The 15358-nt window shown below is 42.7% G+C and overlaps 2 protein-coding genes across 3 annotated transcripts; both read right to left on the bottom strand.

The window, feature by feature from the left end:
• Positions 1-1018: 1018 nt before the first annotated feature.
• Positions 1019-9540, bottom strand: cpb1 (carboxypeptidase B1 (tissue)). Of its 2 annotated transcripts, XM_071527559.1 has the most exons (11): positions 5686-5750; positions 4786-4861; positions 4306-4430; positions 3936-4035; positions 3722-3823; positions 3464-3568; positions 3264-3374; positions 3040-3130; positions 2639-2841; positions 1486-1570; positions 1019-1206 (listed from the first exon to the last, which is right to left on the bottom strand). In XM_071527559.1, exons 1-11 carry the CDS (start codon positions 5748-5750, stop codon positions 1019-1021), a joined length of 1251 nt encoding a protein of 416 aa, XP_071383660.1. The 2 variants fall into 2 exon arrangements, with proteins under 2 accessions (XP_071383660.1, XP_071383661.1); XM_071527560.1 differs by lacking the exons at positions 3722-3823; positions 3936-4035; positions 4306-4430; positions 4786-4861; positions 5686-5750 and adding an exon at positions 9526-9540.
• agtr1b (angiotensin II receptor, type 1b) lies at positions 6184-13102 on the bottom strand. Its single transcript, XM_071527558.1, has 2 exons — positions 12990-13102; positions 6184-8356 (listed from the first exon to the last, which is right to left on the bottom strand). Exon 2 carries the CDS (start codon positions 8248-8250, stop codon positions 7159-7161), a length of 1092 nt encoding a protein of 363 aa, XP_071383659.1. The 5' UTR covers positions 8251-8356; positions 12990-13102; the 3' UTR covers positions 6184-7158.
• Between the last annotated feature and the right edge of the window lie 2256 nt (positions 13103-15358).

Raw genomic sequence — 15358 nt, 5'->3', positions numbered from 1 at the left:
ATGGCATACAGCATATATTCCATACCCTAGACTACACTACTGATTCGCAATAAAATGTGAAGACTGGTTGAAAAGCTATGACAAAATATCAAGAAAAATGGCACTTGTCTCCACAATACTAAATATTTCTAAAAGTATTACATATTACAAAAGTGCATTTATCATAATGTTACTCAGTCATCCAAATTTGCCTCTACTTTCTGCTTTTGAAATTTATGCCAGTGCAGTGAGATTCAACGCTGATCTTTGGCCCCTTTATTTTCTGCAGTCGGGCACATGCTTGGCAGAGTGGAGGCGCTGCCAAGGAGCCAGTACTGTATAGTTGTCACGTACTGTGCTGCCGGACCCCCCCCCCCCCACACACACACCCCACCACCACTACTGGACCAGTGCCAGTGCACAAGAGGGATCACCAAGTCTCAAAGGGGCCGATACAGTGAATCCATGGCTCTTTTTGTTCCTCCTGTTCTTTTATGATTCAAAAGCATTGTCTTGGCAAGAGCCGAGCCACCAAAATGTCCAAGCTAATATTCTGAAATGTTGGCAGGAATAAAATGTAATGGCTCACTGTCTTTTGTTGTGCTAAGGGGAATTTTCTAAGCCATAAAATTGATACAAAATAACTATTCAAATGAGTTCTATTTTGTTGCAATAAATGCAGTTGACAGGTCTGTCTGGCCTATTAGTGATATGGGCAGTAAAGTTTCAACATTATTTTTTTCACCATACATCATTGTTTTCATCTATATTTTTACATACAAATGACAAATTCTTAGTCCGTTAAATGCTATATTATCATATACACACATAAAAAATTGATTCAGCGTGTGGGGATGGATCATTGATTTTATTGTTTGCACTCATCTTGACATTCTGTCAAGAACAGTGAGAAAACATGGCGGGTGGTGCCCGTATCCATGGATACGGGCTAGAGATGGCTGAGAGGTTGCGGGGTGAAGGGGGTTGGGGGTTGGTAGAGAGGAGTTGAGTTGGCAGGGGTCCTGGCAGTTCCGCTCTCTTAATAGAGGTTCTTCTGCACGTAGGCGGCGATGTACTTGACGGCCAGCATGGTCTCCTCGCATGTGGGCTTGATCTGAGACTCGGGCAGCAGGAAGCCATAACGACCGGTGTCACGCAACTCGAAGGTGAAGGAATACTTCACTCCCAGGTCGTAGGCCCAGTCGTCGGAGCCTCCGGCAGCAGGGTCTGAGGGGAGAGGAGGAGAAGAGCGTAATTAAGAATAGATATAGTAATAATTGGGCTTTGAAACAAATACTGGGTTGGGTCTTGTCTTTGTTATCTAATGTGGTTCATGATAAGTCATGACCTTTTGTAGCCTCTAGTGGCCATATGTATAGAGCTTTGTGCATTGTGAACACATTATAATACATACTATTAGGAGTGGAAAATAGACTCTCAAGCTTCCTCTCTATGCCCTATCTCCACTATGGAGACCAATTTGGCTGCAACATCAATTGCACTTACAGATGGTCGCAGCACCAGGTCCACTGGTGTAGCGGGTGCCATACAGACTACGCAGAGCAGCAGAAGCTCCCTCAGCCACCTTCATCTGCAACACGGAGGAGAAACAGTCAGCTTAGTTGAAGCAAAAACACTGTACAGGAGCAAACATAACAGTGCAAGCACACTGAAGTGCATGTTGTGCCAAACAACTGTAATTACAAACAGTAAGTAGTAAGAATGCTGAATATATGTGATTAGCCCTGCAGCATCCAGCATCCGTTACACTGGTCAAAACAAAAACATTTTTTACTGATATTATAATAGTGAAAAGCACCAGTGTGTGTGTCTCCAGGAAATGAAACCCCCAGAATAATGCACAAGCAGGAAACTATATTTCTGGACAAAAAGATCAGGTATGACGGATTCCCGGAGTTCTTTTGTTCTATAAAGTGCTGGAAGAGCAGGAAAATTGCAAGTGAGTGAATAGAGAGAATAGAGAGGCAGAGATGTGTGATCCAGGGGTGTGAGTGTTAACCACAGCACTAGGACACCCCAGTGAGAGGTAAAAGAGCTGCTTGCTTCCTATGAGAATTAGCCACATGAGCCGGAGTCAGGGAGTAAATGATTTGCAGCAGCTGAGTATAGACTTAAGAGTGATAATGGGACTGGGTGGAGTCACTGTGCAAGGGTTAAGTTTTGGAAATAATTTTAGAGAAAGGGACATGAGTAACTATGTGTTCCAAGATCTTTTCTTTTTTGACAATTGTGATATGTTGATATTCTCTGAATGGAGATGCTCAACCACTAAAAATAAATTTTTCATGCTATTTTTAAGTCAAAGATAGTATTTGAATTTGATTTCAAACGTGTTGAAATGAATAAGATGCCTACATAATATGATTGAAGAATTTTCTCCTATAGTAAATTAGACATATTTGGCGTAAGTGATTTTCTAATCTGTCAATACAATAAACATGGTGACACTACTATCAGTCTGACAAAAATCCTTAAATGTGCTGCCCAATATAACATATCTCAGATGCAATTAATATATTGTCACTGTGTTTAAAATCTCTATCTCTATGCTCTAAGATGCATCTGTTAACCCAGTCATTGCACTGATTCATCTGAATAATGTACAATAAGTTATTTGTGGCAGGTGATGGTGACTGACCAGCTCGCTGTGGTCAGCAGCCAGCTCATAGGTGTAGGAGTAGGGGAAGAGCAGCAGCTGGGAGTAGGAGTGGATGGTGAGGTAGGCCTTGATGACGGACTTGTTCCTGCGGATGAAGTCGGCAACATTCTTGACCTCAATCTCAGACTCGGGTTTGTGCCCACAGAAGGTGTCGCTGCAGGGGTTGCTGGAGGCTCCGATGGCTATAGTAAAATCACATTGAGGAGAGTTGTAAAGCTTTTAGGGAAACAGACAGAAGTAAATAATGGTGACAGCAGGTTAGTCCTCAAATGGCTACAATAATAAAACCTTTTCTAGATACATGAGTTGAATTTCTTACTTTCGAAATGAGTCATGGCTACGCTTAAGACATGAGCAATCTTTGTCCATGTTCCACTTACTGCACCAGCCAGCGTTGAAGTTCCTGTTGGGGTCAGCTCCGATGCAGCTGGATCCAGACTTCCTGGAGCGAGTTTTCCTCCACATCCTGTTCTAAAGTCCCCAAAATGCACAAAATGCACACTCAAGTACACAGTTAATGTATCAACAAATTCTGTAAGATTACCAGTACAGCATGGTCTCCATTAGGTTGTGCTATAGATTTAGAAGTGAATATGTAACATACACTCTTGTGGGTGTAGTCATAGCCATCAATGTTGAAGACGGGCAGAACGAAGACATCCATCTGGTCGAGCAGGCTGGTCATCTGAGAATCGCTGCCATAGGTGGACAGAGCCTGCGGGAGATCAGAAGAGGTTTAGGTACTATAATTCACAGAAACCTCTTTCCAAATACTAGCCGTGCCCATCAGGATGTCTTCCTTACCTCCTTGACAAACCACTGGCAGAAGGCAGGAGAGATCCACTCTCTGGCGTGGATGCCACAGTCCAGGAAGATGGCAGGCTTGGTGGAGCTAGACTTCTTACCGAGCTATGATTAGAGGAAAACATAAGAAGGATTGTAATCATAATATGCTTGTTAGATGGAATGGTACAATAAGTTATTCTTATATATCATTATACATTGTATAACATGATGGATCAATATTCATATTATTTTGATTACAAATAAATAATGGCATACCTTGAGGACGGTCATGGGGCGTCCCTCGTAGGTGTTTCCAATCACCTGCTTGCTGATCAGTTGAGGATTGGAGGAGGAAATGGAGGAGATCCAGGCCTGGACCTGAAATCAAAAGAACAGAACGAATGAGATCACCGAGTGAGATCAGGGGAGAGGGAGTAAAAGACTAATGGGGATAGAAATTATGAATGGGATGATATTTTTTGCCTCTTACTTTGTCCCAAGAGTTGTATTTGGAGTAGCTGTGAGCCCTGGGGGAAGGCCTATTGTCAGCCTCGGCATCAACAGAGGCCTGCACATCCTCAATCAGGACCCTGGAGATGAGAATCTATTTATTTGCTCTGTCTTTGAATCTGAGAAAACCCTGGCACAATATTCTCTTTCACACAAGCACTTTTGTTATCTCTCAGCAATTGATAATTGAGCAACTGAGTTCTTCAGCAATGATAATAAAACTATGATATTCTCAAATTTGGAAAAGGGGTTAATTAAACAAGCATCCAAACATCAAGAATACAAATTAGGGTTGGACATGCATCCATGTCATGTTCAGTGAGGAAGTGTAAATGTGTACTGGGACCTACTCATGCTCCATGTCGTTCTGCTGCAGCATGGTGAACACCATATCAATGTAGGCAGCAGGCACACGGATGTCCACATCAATGTCGATGGTCACCAGCTCAGCGCTCTCGGGGCTCCAGAAGTCGACCTGCAGATGGCGCCACAGACAAACACTTGAACACGAGACGTTCAGAGATGGAAGTCAGACAGCACTGAGTTTTTCAACCACTCATTTGGCAAATTGTAGGGAGTTGCATTCTTATTGTGAAGTGAATATGATATGTCCAAATGCTACAGGTTTTTAATTTGAACATTCAGGAAAGAAAAAAAAAGTATATTTAGAAATGATTTGACCATCTGAACAAGCATTGAATGGATGATCAGAGTGACCTGAGAAAGTAGGTCCAATTTAGCCTATATCACCTTTAGCAAACCAATTTAACCCCTGCAGTGAGTGAGAATAGCACACTTGAGTGGGGGTGTGTGTGAAGGCGGACCGGTACCTCCATGCTGTTAGCCAGGTCCTTAATGAGGGTCACATGCTCGTCAACCACAGGCTTCAGACGGAAGACTTTCTCTCTGTTCAAACGAAAGAGATTAAAAAACAATAGCCACCGTTTTGTTGTCCACATTTTTGAGCACTCATTCATTATAGTACACAGTATAATAATTTATTTAGAGAGAGACACACACATGCAGTAAGTGGAAGTTGCACAAGTACTATGCATTTCACCACAGAGGTTGTGATGATGTAGGAGCATGAATGGTTCATTCTGTTACTCAGGGACACAAAAGGGAATCGACATGATTGCATAATGGAACATGTAGCAATGGCCAGTCAGTTATTCTATGACTGTGTCCATCAATATCAGCTATATATGCCTCCAGAGTTGTGGCATATAAAAAACATTTGGAGAGATTTATGAATCTGTACTTTCAGTCTCTGTAGCTGCAGATGTGATTTTCAAGTTACCTTTTATATGTGTAGTCTAACAATAATCTATAATATATATATAGAATATATAGCCCTATGGAAGTTTTATTTTGTTTTTACTCGTATCAAAAACTCTTAACTATAATTGGTATAGATCTAATTGATCTAATAGATCTAATAGATCTAGGTTTTTCTTAGTGAGGCCTCCCAGCAGTCGCAGGGTTGCTGGGTCAATCCCTTATTTAATGTAGCCTACATCATCCTCTTCTAAAAACAAATGTTGAAAATACACCTGGTCCATATGACAACCTCTTAGTTTAATGTAATTCTATCATTCTGTCTTTCTGCCCATTAAAATGTTTCTAACAAATGCAAATTTGATACTTTGATACTTTGAATTGCTGGGAAGGTAATGACATCATCTGAAAGAAAAATTGTTTTTTTGCTCCAACAAATATTAGAAAGTTACCCCTCGAAGCGAGTGACGTCAGCCAGGGCAAATGCCACCAATCCAAAAAGCAGAAGGACCTTCATGTTGCCAGTGAGGCTGAGCTCACCTCTGGACCGCACTTATATCCCCGACCCTCCACCTGTCCACCAATCCCCATCTGAGATGCAGCAACATGTCATGTTTCCTCCCTATAAGGGCCTATACTGTGCACCTGTTATTTTTAGGTGTTACGTGGAGATACAGGGCCGAAAAGATGCATAATCAATGATTAACAGACACTAGAGGTTGAGCATGATGGGTGAAACCTGGAGCCAAGGTCACTTGATTTTGATTCCTCATAGTATGATTATTGAGAACTGCAATGAACTGTTATTCCTGACACTGTTTTGTTTCAGTGATTCAGGACTGATAGCACATTTTCATGACTAACCAGTATGATTTGCAACAATGAGGTAATTTACAAATATACAACTTGGGATTTTTTTTCCATTTTATTCATATTTTCATATATTCACAAACTGTACACTTACAGAATAGAAAAAAATATCTATCAACATGTTTAAATACCACAAAGACAACCACCACACATATTGACAATAATCACCCTACCTGGAGTGTTTGTGTTGCACTCTTTTATCTATACAGTGTCACTCCCAGACTTTGCAACATCGCTGACTACTGCATTTCAATCTTATTATGCAAACACTTATTATACATTATCACAAGGAGCACAGAATTTGAATACCATATATAGCATACAGGCACCTCTTATCATAGTCATATGGGTTATTTGCTGATATAATTTACATCACACATTTGCTAGACACTTTGAATTGTTCCATGTTTACAGTTGTTGGCAGAGCATAAGAGGGTATATACTGTAGCTAGATTGTGATTTTCTTGAGTTTTAGCTTTGGTAATTTGTTGAGCTCCCAACTGGTGAATGACCTGCTAAACACACAGAATAGTTACCACTGGACATGAATATTACTGCATTGTATTCTTAAGGTACAATGAGATGGCAAAATCCTGCAGCATTTGCATATCTTATGTATATAATGTGATTAGCCCTCAGTAATGATGTATAGCCTTTTCTTGCAGGGCACTACTCTATTTTTTAACAGATAGTCCTGGAAAAGTCCTGGAAAAACATTTTTGTTGTTTTTTTTATTTAGTGAAGGATGTGTTCACTGTTCATTTCACAGGCCTAGAGAGAAACATCTGCCAGTGTGAGTGTGACAGACATTATGTGGCGTGTGATGTTTTACAAATAATTATTCTGCTAATCAGCATTGTGCAAGGTAGTGAATGTCTCTTGGACTAACTCATAGTAGGATATGAATACAACATCCAACATTACAGCCATGTCTGCATGGTTCAGTGCTTGGTAATACAGTTGGGGTTCTAAAAGTATGGAATGTCTCCATCCCAAGCCCTTTTACCACAGAACAAAAAGAGCAGGGAAAGTGAATTTGTACTCTGCATCCTTCCTCACTTAACGTCAGAGGAGGCCTTGCTTTTGGCTGTGAGGCTCAGTGCCTCGGAGGCGCGGTAGGAGAGGGCGCTCATCTTGGAGCTGATGCTAGGGTGAGCACCAGTAGCGCCTCCTGGTGAGCAGCGCAACAGGCGTAGGAGGTTTTTGCGAAAGTTGTGCCCCACAAAGCCGTAGAGAATGGGGTTAACACAGCTGTTGAAGTAGGCGATGCAGATGGTGAAGGGCATGGCAGTGTCAATGATGTCCAGGATGGCACAGTTCTCCAGCACTGCCAGCTGGGTCAGCACCTGCATGAAGTGGAACACCTGATGGGGCACCCAGCACAGGAAGAAGGCCAGGACAGCTGCCGCTAGCATGCGCAGCACCTCGTCATCCCGGGAACGGGAGCTCTTCTGGATGTGCCTCGCGCCCAGCAGCGCCCGTCCGATAAGGCAGTAACAGGTGATGATGATGAGGAAGGGCACCAGGAAGCCCAGCAGGCTCTTCATCAGGCTGATAGCCAGCAGGAGGTGTTTCAGCCTCATGGTGTTTCCATCCTTTGTGTGCAGAATGCCGCACACTGTGGTGTTAGAGTTTGTTATGTTGTGGACATCCCTGGTCAATGCTGTGGGCACACTGAGCAGGAAAGCAAACAGCCAGATCAGAACGCAGGTGATACGCGCGTACACCACAGTGCGGAACCTGCGAGATCGCACCGGGTGGACAATGGCCAGGTAACGGTCGATGCTTAGCGCTGTAAGGAAGAAGATGCTAGTGTAGAGGTTAAAAATGACCAATCCTGCACTGGCCTTGCACAGGAATCCTCCAAAGGGCCAGTGGTAGCCTGTGGCAGTGAAGGTGGCCCACATGGGCAGGGTGATGAGGAAGGTGAGGTCAGAAACAGCGAGATTGAGCACAAAAATGTTGGCAACTGTCTTGAGCTTCATGTAGCGATAGATGACAGCCACCACCATGCTGTTGCCCACGATGCCAATGACAAAGTTACAGCCGTAGACAACGGGTACCATGGTGAAGATGAATTCATGGCTTCCAGACATGCCGCACTTCAGATCTATCCCTTCTGTCGCTCCTGCCGTTATATTCTGCATTTTCCCTTTTTAGTGCCAGATCCTGGGACTTTAAAACAGGGGGCCCTGTCGGCAGGGTGCGTCTGTGGTGTCTGATACAGGCCTTGGGCGAGGGCCTCAGCGAGTCCTATAAAAGAAACACAACAAAAATGTCACAGACAGTCTAGGGTAAGAGTCATCATTACCATTGGCACGGCCCATAAACGCTAATCCACACGAGCGCCCATGAAAGTGCTCACCCTACACCAGCTCATTAAAGACCTGCACATTAAAACCATCCTGACGCTTTATGTTATTTCTGTAAAATAAGAGGCCATCAAAAACAGATGTTGTATGTTATTCAATATTCCAAAAATGCCCTTTGAAACATCATTATACAGACAGTCTGCATTCTGCCTTCTCCTTTAAAACGTCTCTTTGCTAATGAATGGCAACAGTAAAACTGTACAGTGTTTATCAAATGGTCCGTCCATCTGGGTGGACTGTCAGCACCCGGAAGGAGAACATTTATGCTGTGTGTTACGACCTGTGTTAATGAAGACTGCATGGCAAAGTGCGTGCTTGGATAACAACGCTATTAAACACTGAGGTACTAGGGAGCGGGAGCAGAGAGAGAGCTTAGGCTCCAGTCACTGTAAAAGACATGTCACGTTTCCAGCCCTTGGTGTGCTGAGATACCCAGCATGGGAACTTCTAATCAGCACACACCTAAACAAACAGGACAGCAGGGATTCAGCACTGTGGAAACTTTGCTCTGTGAGAAAATCAAACCTGTGTGCTGCGGAAAATTTGCCTCAGGCTAGTTTTTGCTTCATTTGTAAGACCAGACCATGTGAAATGGGAATAAAAAACTATTCTCCTTTTACTTGAGGATCTTTATGTTTAATAGAACAGCTTAATGGTGTCATTAGTGTTGCTGATGTAGTAATATTAGCACAAGCCTGATATATACTATTACTATAGCTGCAAAGATTGTTTCTGTTACTAATTACATTAAATGACAACATGACAGTGGTTACAGTAAAACCAAACAATGGAAAAGATGCTGGGGCTTGAATTTGTGGTTTGAAATTGAATAAACATGGATAGTAAAATCACAATTTTATGGACAGTTTTTACAATATGAAATATAGACTATTATATATAACCCATTACTTGCAACTAAAATAGAAATGCCATTTCTTCAGATCACTAAACTAGGCAGGCTTCTTGCCACAAGATGGCATTCTAGCTTCAAACATTTTACCCTGTTTCCATATTACAGCGGATACAATACAGTGATATCATTACAGAAACCTTGATTAGATACATTTTGTCGTATGTCAACCAGTCCTGATATTTGTCAAACATTTGAACAACTGCTTATACAATAAATCCAGTTGCTGCTGCTGTTGCAGCTGCTCCGTCCTGTGTGCAACTGCTAACTACTCACTGAATGCACTGTTAAAAAATGTTCACTCTCCACACTCTGACCACCCTCTGGTTGGCATTAAGACTGTCTGAGCTCCTCCGGTAGAACTATTTTATCTCTCAGTCAAAGATCTCCCAATTTTCCACCAGGTTTCGGTAGATACATTCTTCAAAAATGCCTTCTTCTCTAAAGCAACAACCATATCGGTTGCAGATGTGGGATTGTCGAGAATGGAAGATGTCTGGATGCCAAGGGCAACAGAATAATGAAATATTTCTGAGAGCTTCCTCCACAGACCTGCTGCAGTGGGCTAAAGCACCAACACAGATGTCATTGCTTAGATTTACATGTGTTTTCTTTTGTTAATGATTATAACAGTGGGTGGCTGTAAGTTTAAGCTCTAAGGTGGAGAGCGGCAAAACACATATCAGTTTTCCAATTTAAGGATTTAAAACAGTTTAAGAAAAATTCTTAATACTTATTTCTGATGGCCATAAATGGAAATATTGGAGAAAATCTACACCACATGCCTTCTTCCATTATTGAAAGGGGTGGCATTTCAACTCAGTATTTTTCCATGAGGGAGATGCACAAAGCGAGGGGGAATGTGAGCAGGGGAGTGAATTTAAACAGGGCTGATCATGTGGCTTAAAGTTATTGCTGCCTATATAGTAGCTATCCTATGTAAGTGAGCTCCATAATAAAGGTCAGGTAGCGCAGGCAGAAGGTAACTCGGAGGCAGGTGATTTAGTGTAGCTGTGGCTAAGAATGGGATGGCACATTACTGAATGATAGCCATAAAGCCTGGGTGACCACAGACAGGAAGGTAAACAACTACTTCACAAGGTCCATGAACAAGCCGCATCCTCTTGGACAAGATAAAGCACCAGGAGGCCATGCACTGTTGACAGATATCGTGCTGCTTACAGAGAATGCTGGATGATAAAATCAGGATTAGGAGACATTTTAGGTACATTTTAGCTTCATAGAGCGACGACTGACTCCTGACCGACACATTCCAATAAATATCCTATTCCAGGATATTTAAATGCAGCCTCTTCCTGGGATCATGGGAATTTCTTAACAACCTAAAACCAAGAGAGTCACACAAAAGTCACAGTCTAGGTGAGGGGGGCTGGAGCGAGCGTGGGTCAAAAACATGGTTCCCATCAACAGAGCTATCTGAGGCTGCCCTTGGCCTGAGCACCAGGCTGCTCTGACATGAGCACCACCATCTGGCTGCTCATAGAGAGAGCCACTAAAATGTCTGGTTGATGGAGTTAATGATTTATATCAGCCCATTATGAAGTCAGTTTCATCTTACTGGGAACACACTACCTCAGCAGAATCCTTGTGCACACTATTAAACAATGATCATCCTCATTTAGGTTTTTTTCCCCCTCCATACAGTCAACAGAAAGTATTGCGACAACAGAATTGCTTCCCATAGTTGTAAACTCAACTTTTTTTCTTCAAACATGTTACAGGAATAACATTTTATCCCCTCAACCACCACCAACAACACCTCAACCCCCTAGACTCTTGAAGAAAATCTACCAGTCCCAAAACTGATAATTAGTGCATTTCTGTGGGCATCAGCTTAATTCTACACTACCATTCTTTTCTATATTGTGGAGTAATAAAATGGAATAAACTGATGACTAAATGTTTTGGCTTTTAGCTGGTGCATCAAGCACAAACTTGCCCTCCTACAACTCACTTCCTCCAGCGTCTCAACTTACAGGGGGTGACTTCAGCAGAGGAGTTCCTCCAAATTAGTTTCCTCATGGAATTCCTCAGGAAAAATTAGCCAAGAGCAACCTCACTGCTGAAGAAACCCTGTAAAGCATGAGGAATGGTGGTGCCATGCAATGAAGTTGAGTGTCATTTTTTAAAAGCATACATGGAATCAATCAAGACTGTACATTCACCATATCTTTTGTCCCAAAATACACACAATTATATATAGAACGTGAAGGACGTGACTGAGTGTGTGTGTGTGTGTGGGAGAGGGAGACAGAGAGACTGTCCCTGAGCTAAATGAGGACTCAACTTCTGGTTGCAGGAGCTAATGGAAATATTGGCTTGAGAAACCATGTCTGCATATTTCTGTTTACAAAACTGCGCTTTCATGTGACTTGTCACAATTAAACAGGACAAACCTCTGGCCGTATGTTGCTCCCATCATTTCCTGTATTGTATATTGTGAAATATGCCACAGGCACTTTCACTGCAATAACATTGAGACCATAAATCCTTTTGTTTCCTACTTGTTTTCTATCATGTTTTTTTTTATTGTTACACTTTAAAACGTGGGACTATGTTAAATATTGCATTCAAAGACCTTTGTCACCAATGTAAAAAGATTAGGTGGACAAATAAGGAGCTATGAAAGTGAAGCCTTGTTCTGGTAGCTTGATATTAAGCAGTCTCTAAACAGCGGCCACCTAGGAGGGAAGCCATGACTTCAGCAGTGTCTCCCTGTGTTCAACAGTTTCTTTCCTCTCTTCCTCTTTGTGTGCATTCTTCAAAATCCCTCCATTGCTCCATTTCATACCTGTCTCTCTCATTCACAATTTTTGAAATAATTTTAACCTTCCTAGCTATAACTCCCCTCACTTTTTTTCCCCTCATCCTATCCTCCCATCCTTGTTATCTTTATCTTACCCTTCATCACTCTCTCCCCTTCTTCTCTCCAATTATCCTTCCCTTTTCTGGTATTCTATAGCCAGTTTGTTTTTTGTTTTTTTTTACCATCTGCCCTTTTCCCTCTCTGTCTTGGGGATTGAATCCTTCATAAGTGAGGATTATCAGAGAACACAGAGCTAATGTTTATCAGGAAGTGGACCCTATTCTCTATGGAGATATGAGACCTGCCGACTTTAGCATAGACTACATCCCTCTTGGTATATGGTTCACATACTGGACTGCTGGATTTTCCCATCCTTACTCGCACAGCTGGATGTATTTTTTTTTAAAAGCCACACTGCCCACACACACAGGACTTTCACATGAACAACTTAAACAAACAGTACCAACAGGTGGCACAGAACCAGTAACTGAAACAAAACTTCCAACATGCTGTTTTCTTCTTTACAGTCATTATCTAGACATGAGGGGTTTCCAAGGTTAAGTCAGGGAGTTTCAACCAACTGACTTATGAGATCAATATTTAAAGAACACATAAAATCCTCAAGAATAAGACAATTTTTTTGTCAATCGTAATGAATTAACATTATCTTATACAACAAGAGAAGTTATCACAGAAAATCTAATTGAAACACTTGGTAAAGGATCATTAAAAATATGTAAGACATCTACCTGAGAATGAGGTAATGTGAGCTCTTACCTGTGGTGCTGAACCAGGAGGCTGTTGATGCTTTCGGAGCAGGAGAGAGAGAGGCAGGGAGAGACAGAGAGAGAGGGAGAGGGAGAGAGAGAGAGATAGAGAGAGAGAGAGAGACCACCTCAGTGTGCCAGTGACTGCCTCTGATTTAACTTAACTGGAAGAGCGAGACGAGCAGGAATACCGCCTGACACACAAACACACTCGCTCACGCACTCACTCACTCACTCACACACACACACACACACATACACACACACACACACTGCAATGATGAATGAATAATATTGGAGCCAGTCAGCTACGTATTGTCCTGGCCCATCTCTCTCCAGCGTTAGCCCAACACTACACAGCACACACAAACACACACACACACACACACACAAGCTTGCACACACATGCACACACACACACACAAACAAACACACACACAGTCTTACACAATAATACCTCTCCTCCGCCTCCTCCCTCTCCTCCTCTTCTTTTCCTCCTCTCTTCTTCTCCCCTACACCCCCTGACCCCCTCTCTCTTCCCTCTCTCTCTCTCTCTATCTCTACTTTTATTTGCTTAATTTCTCAGTTATATAAAGTTCATGAAGTCCTTTTTCCACCATATTTTGACAAGTAGAGCTGCTGAGTGCAGCAAAACTAGGCTTGTTACACAATCCTTTGTGTGTATTCAATTCAGCATCACAGTTTAATTAACTAGATAAGCATGCATGCACACACACGCACACACCTACGCTCACACTTGCACATTAACACAGACAAAACCCTGGTACCCTTACTTCACATATCTCAAACCACTCGCCCTGTCCACCCCTCTCTCTTTTCTGTCTCTCTCCCTTCACTAGCGATCTCATCTCTCATCCCATGACAATTCCCTGTCCCTTGTTCTCCTCTCCACAGCATGAAAGGAATGGCTGGGCTCTGATTGTGATTGGACCTGTCCACACACTGTATTAATAGCTGCCACAGGCTTGGCCTTGGCTTGGATCAGGGTGTATAAGGGGCCAGGAGAGGGGACGTTGGTGGGGTGGAGCCAGGGAGTTGGGTTACTGCTGTTCCTCCGGCCCTGCTGGGCTTCCTATGAACATTTCACTTTTCCATTGTGATTCAGCTGTCACTCATTTGTCAATCCTTTTTAAGAGGAGGGTGTATTGTTGTTCGAGTGTGTGTGTGTGTGTGTATGTGTGTCATGGTGACTGTGCTGACAACTCCCCATGGTCAAGCCGGACCTGTCGTGCCTATTCAAGTGTGATTGAGACATTTGCTTAATGTGTTTGGCGAAACTGAACGATTTCATGTGTAGTATTTGGGCAAAATAGTGGCCTAAAATTAAAGAATTTGAACGTTGCAAACTTCAGGTTGTGTAATCCAGCTGTAATAAGAGGGCACTTCTATTATTAGCAAGTGCAAACATCCTTCCAACACAGCTTGGTTCTAAACACATTTGTCTCTCACTACTCTTTTCTTTGTCAAGGTCTTGACAGGTGACGATGAGTGGGTCACATCCTCACCTCCCCGCTGCAGTCCAATGCCACTATCGCAGCTGTCTCGGAGATGGATAATGATGGATGGGGCAGCGTGGCTGTCATCCCCTAAATCCCCTCAGTTTCAGTGTCTGCAGTGTTCACAGTGAAAAAAAACCCCATCGCCTGGGCTCTGACACCCAAAGACAAACGAGGAAAGAAAGGAAAAACAAACACTTTAAGGTAAGCGGAGGTCCTGTTTGGTGGCTTTTGCTCAGTCAGGTGTGACCCGGTCGTTTAGGATGATCACATTTAGCAAGCCTTCCTCTCTGGCTGACAGAGAGGAAGGGTCACGCAGGGTTGTCGGCCAACAGGTACAAAGCTTTAGAGTTCCAATACTTGCTCTAGTCCTTGAAAGTATATGACATGCACCAGAACCCCATTCAATACCTCTCATCTTTCAGCAAGGGCAGGTTGCAGAGAGGAGGAGAGTATCTGCCGTTACCTCTGAAACACAGCAACAGAGTCATTTACACCTCTAGGGGATTGTGATCAGCCTCCATTATGTCTTCAATTACTGTGAATGATAAGGATCATCCATTAGGAGAGTGTTATCTTTTTGGAGAGTTGTGTATCCTGTCACTGCAATGAGCATCTGTATGGTATCAAATAGTCAGCATTGGTCTTGGTCTCTCTGCAACAGGAATTCAATCAACAACCTATATCTAACCCAGGAGACCTCTCAGGAAGTAAAGAGAGAGTAATATGTATCGAGCTCTGAATCTCCAACTGTATTTTCCACAAAACAAATATTTCACAGTAGGGACAGGATGTTGTTGCAACACCCCGTACTATGACATTGATTTACACTCTTCAAGAACAAGCAGAAACAGATGGTGAT

This window comes from Centroberyx affinis, unplaced genomic scaffold (assembly GCF_046629955.1).
Source record: "Centroberyx affinis isolate AG114_WGS23_722 - 3 ecotype Tasmania unplaced genomic scaffold, CSIRO-AGI_Caff_v1 ptg001546l_1, whole genome shotgun sequence".
NCBI lineage: Eukaryota > Metazoa > Chordata > Actinopteri > Beryciformes > Berycidae > Centroberyx > Centroberyx affinis.
Note: the sequence above shows the minus strand (reverse complement) of the source record. Positions and strands in the feature narration are given on the sequence as shown.

Excerpts from the sequence above, each read along its gene's own strand:
- cpb1 (XM_071527559.1), bottom strand. The coding sequence starts at position 5,750 with ATGAAGGTCCTTCTGCTTTTTGGATTGGTGGCATTTGCCCTGGCTGAC. Across the intron at positions 1,571-2,638 it reads CTGCTGACCACAGCGAGCTG|ATGAAGGTGGCTGAGGGAGC; the intron begins GTCAGTCACCAT and ends TCCGTGTTGCAG. Across the intron at positions 1,207-1,485 it reads ACCTGGTGCTGCGACCATCT|ACCCTGCTGCCGGAGGCTCC; the intron begins GTAAGTGCAATT and ends CTCTCCCCTCAG.
- agtr1b (XM_071527558.1), bottom strand. The coding sequence starts at position 8,250 with ATGCAGAATATAACGGCAGGAGCGACAGAAGGGATAGATCTGAAGTGC.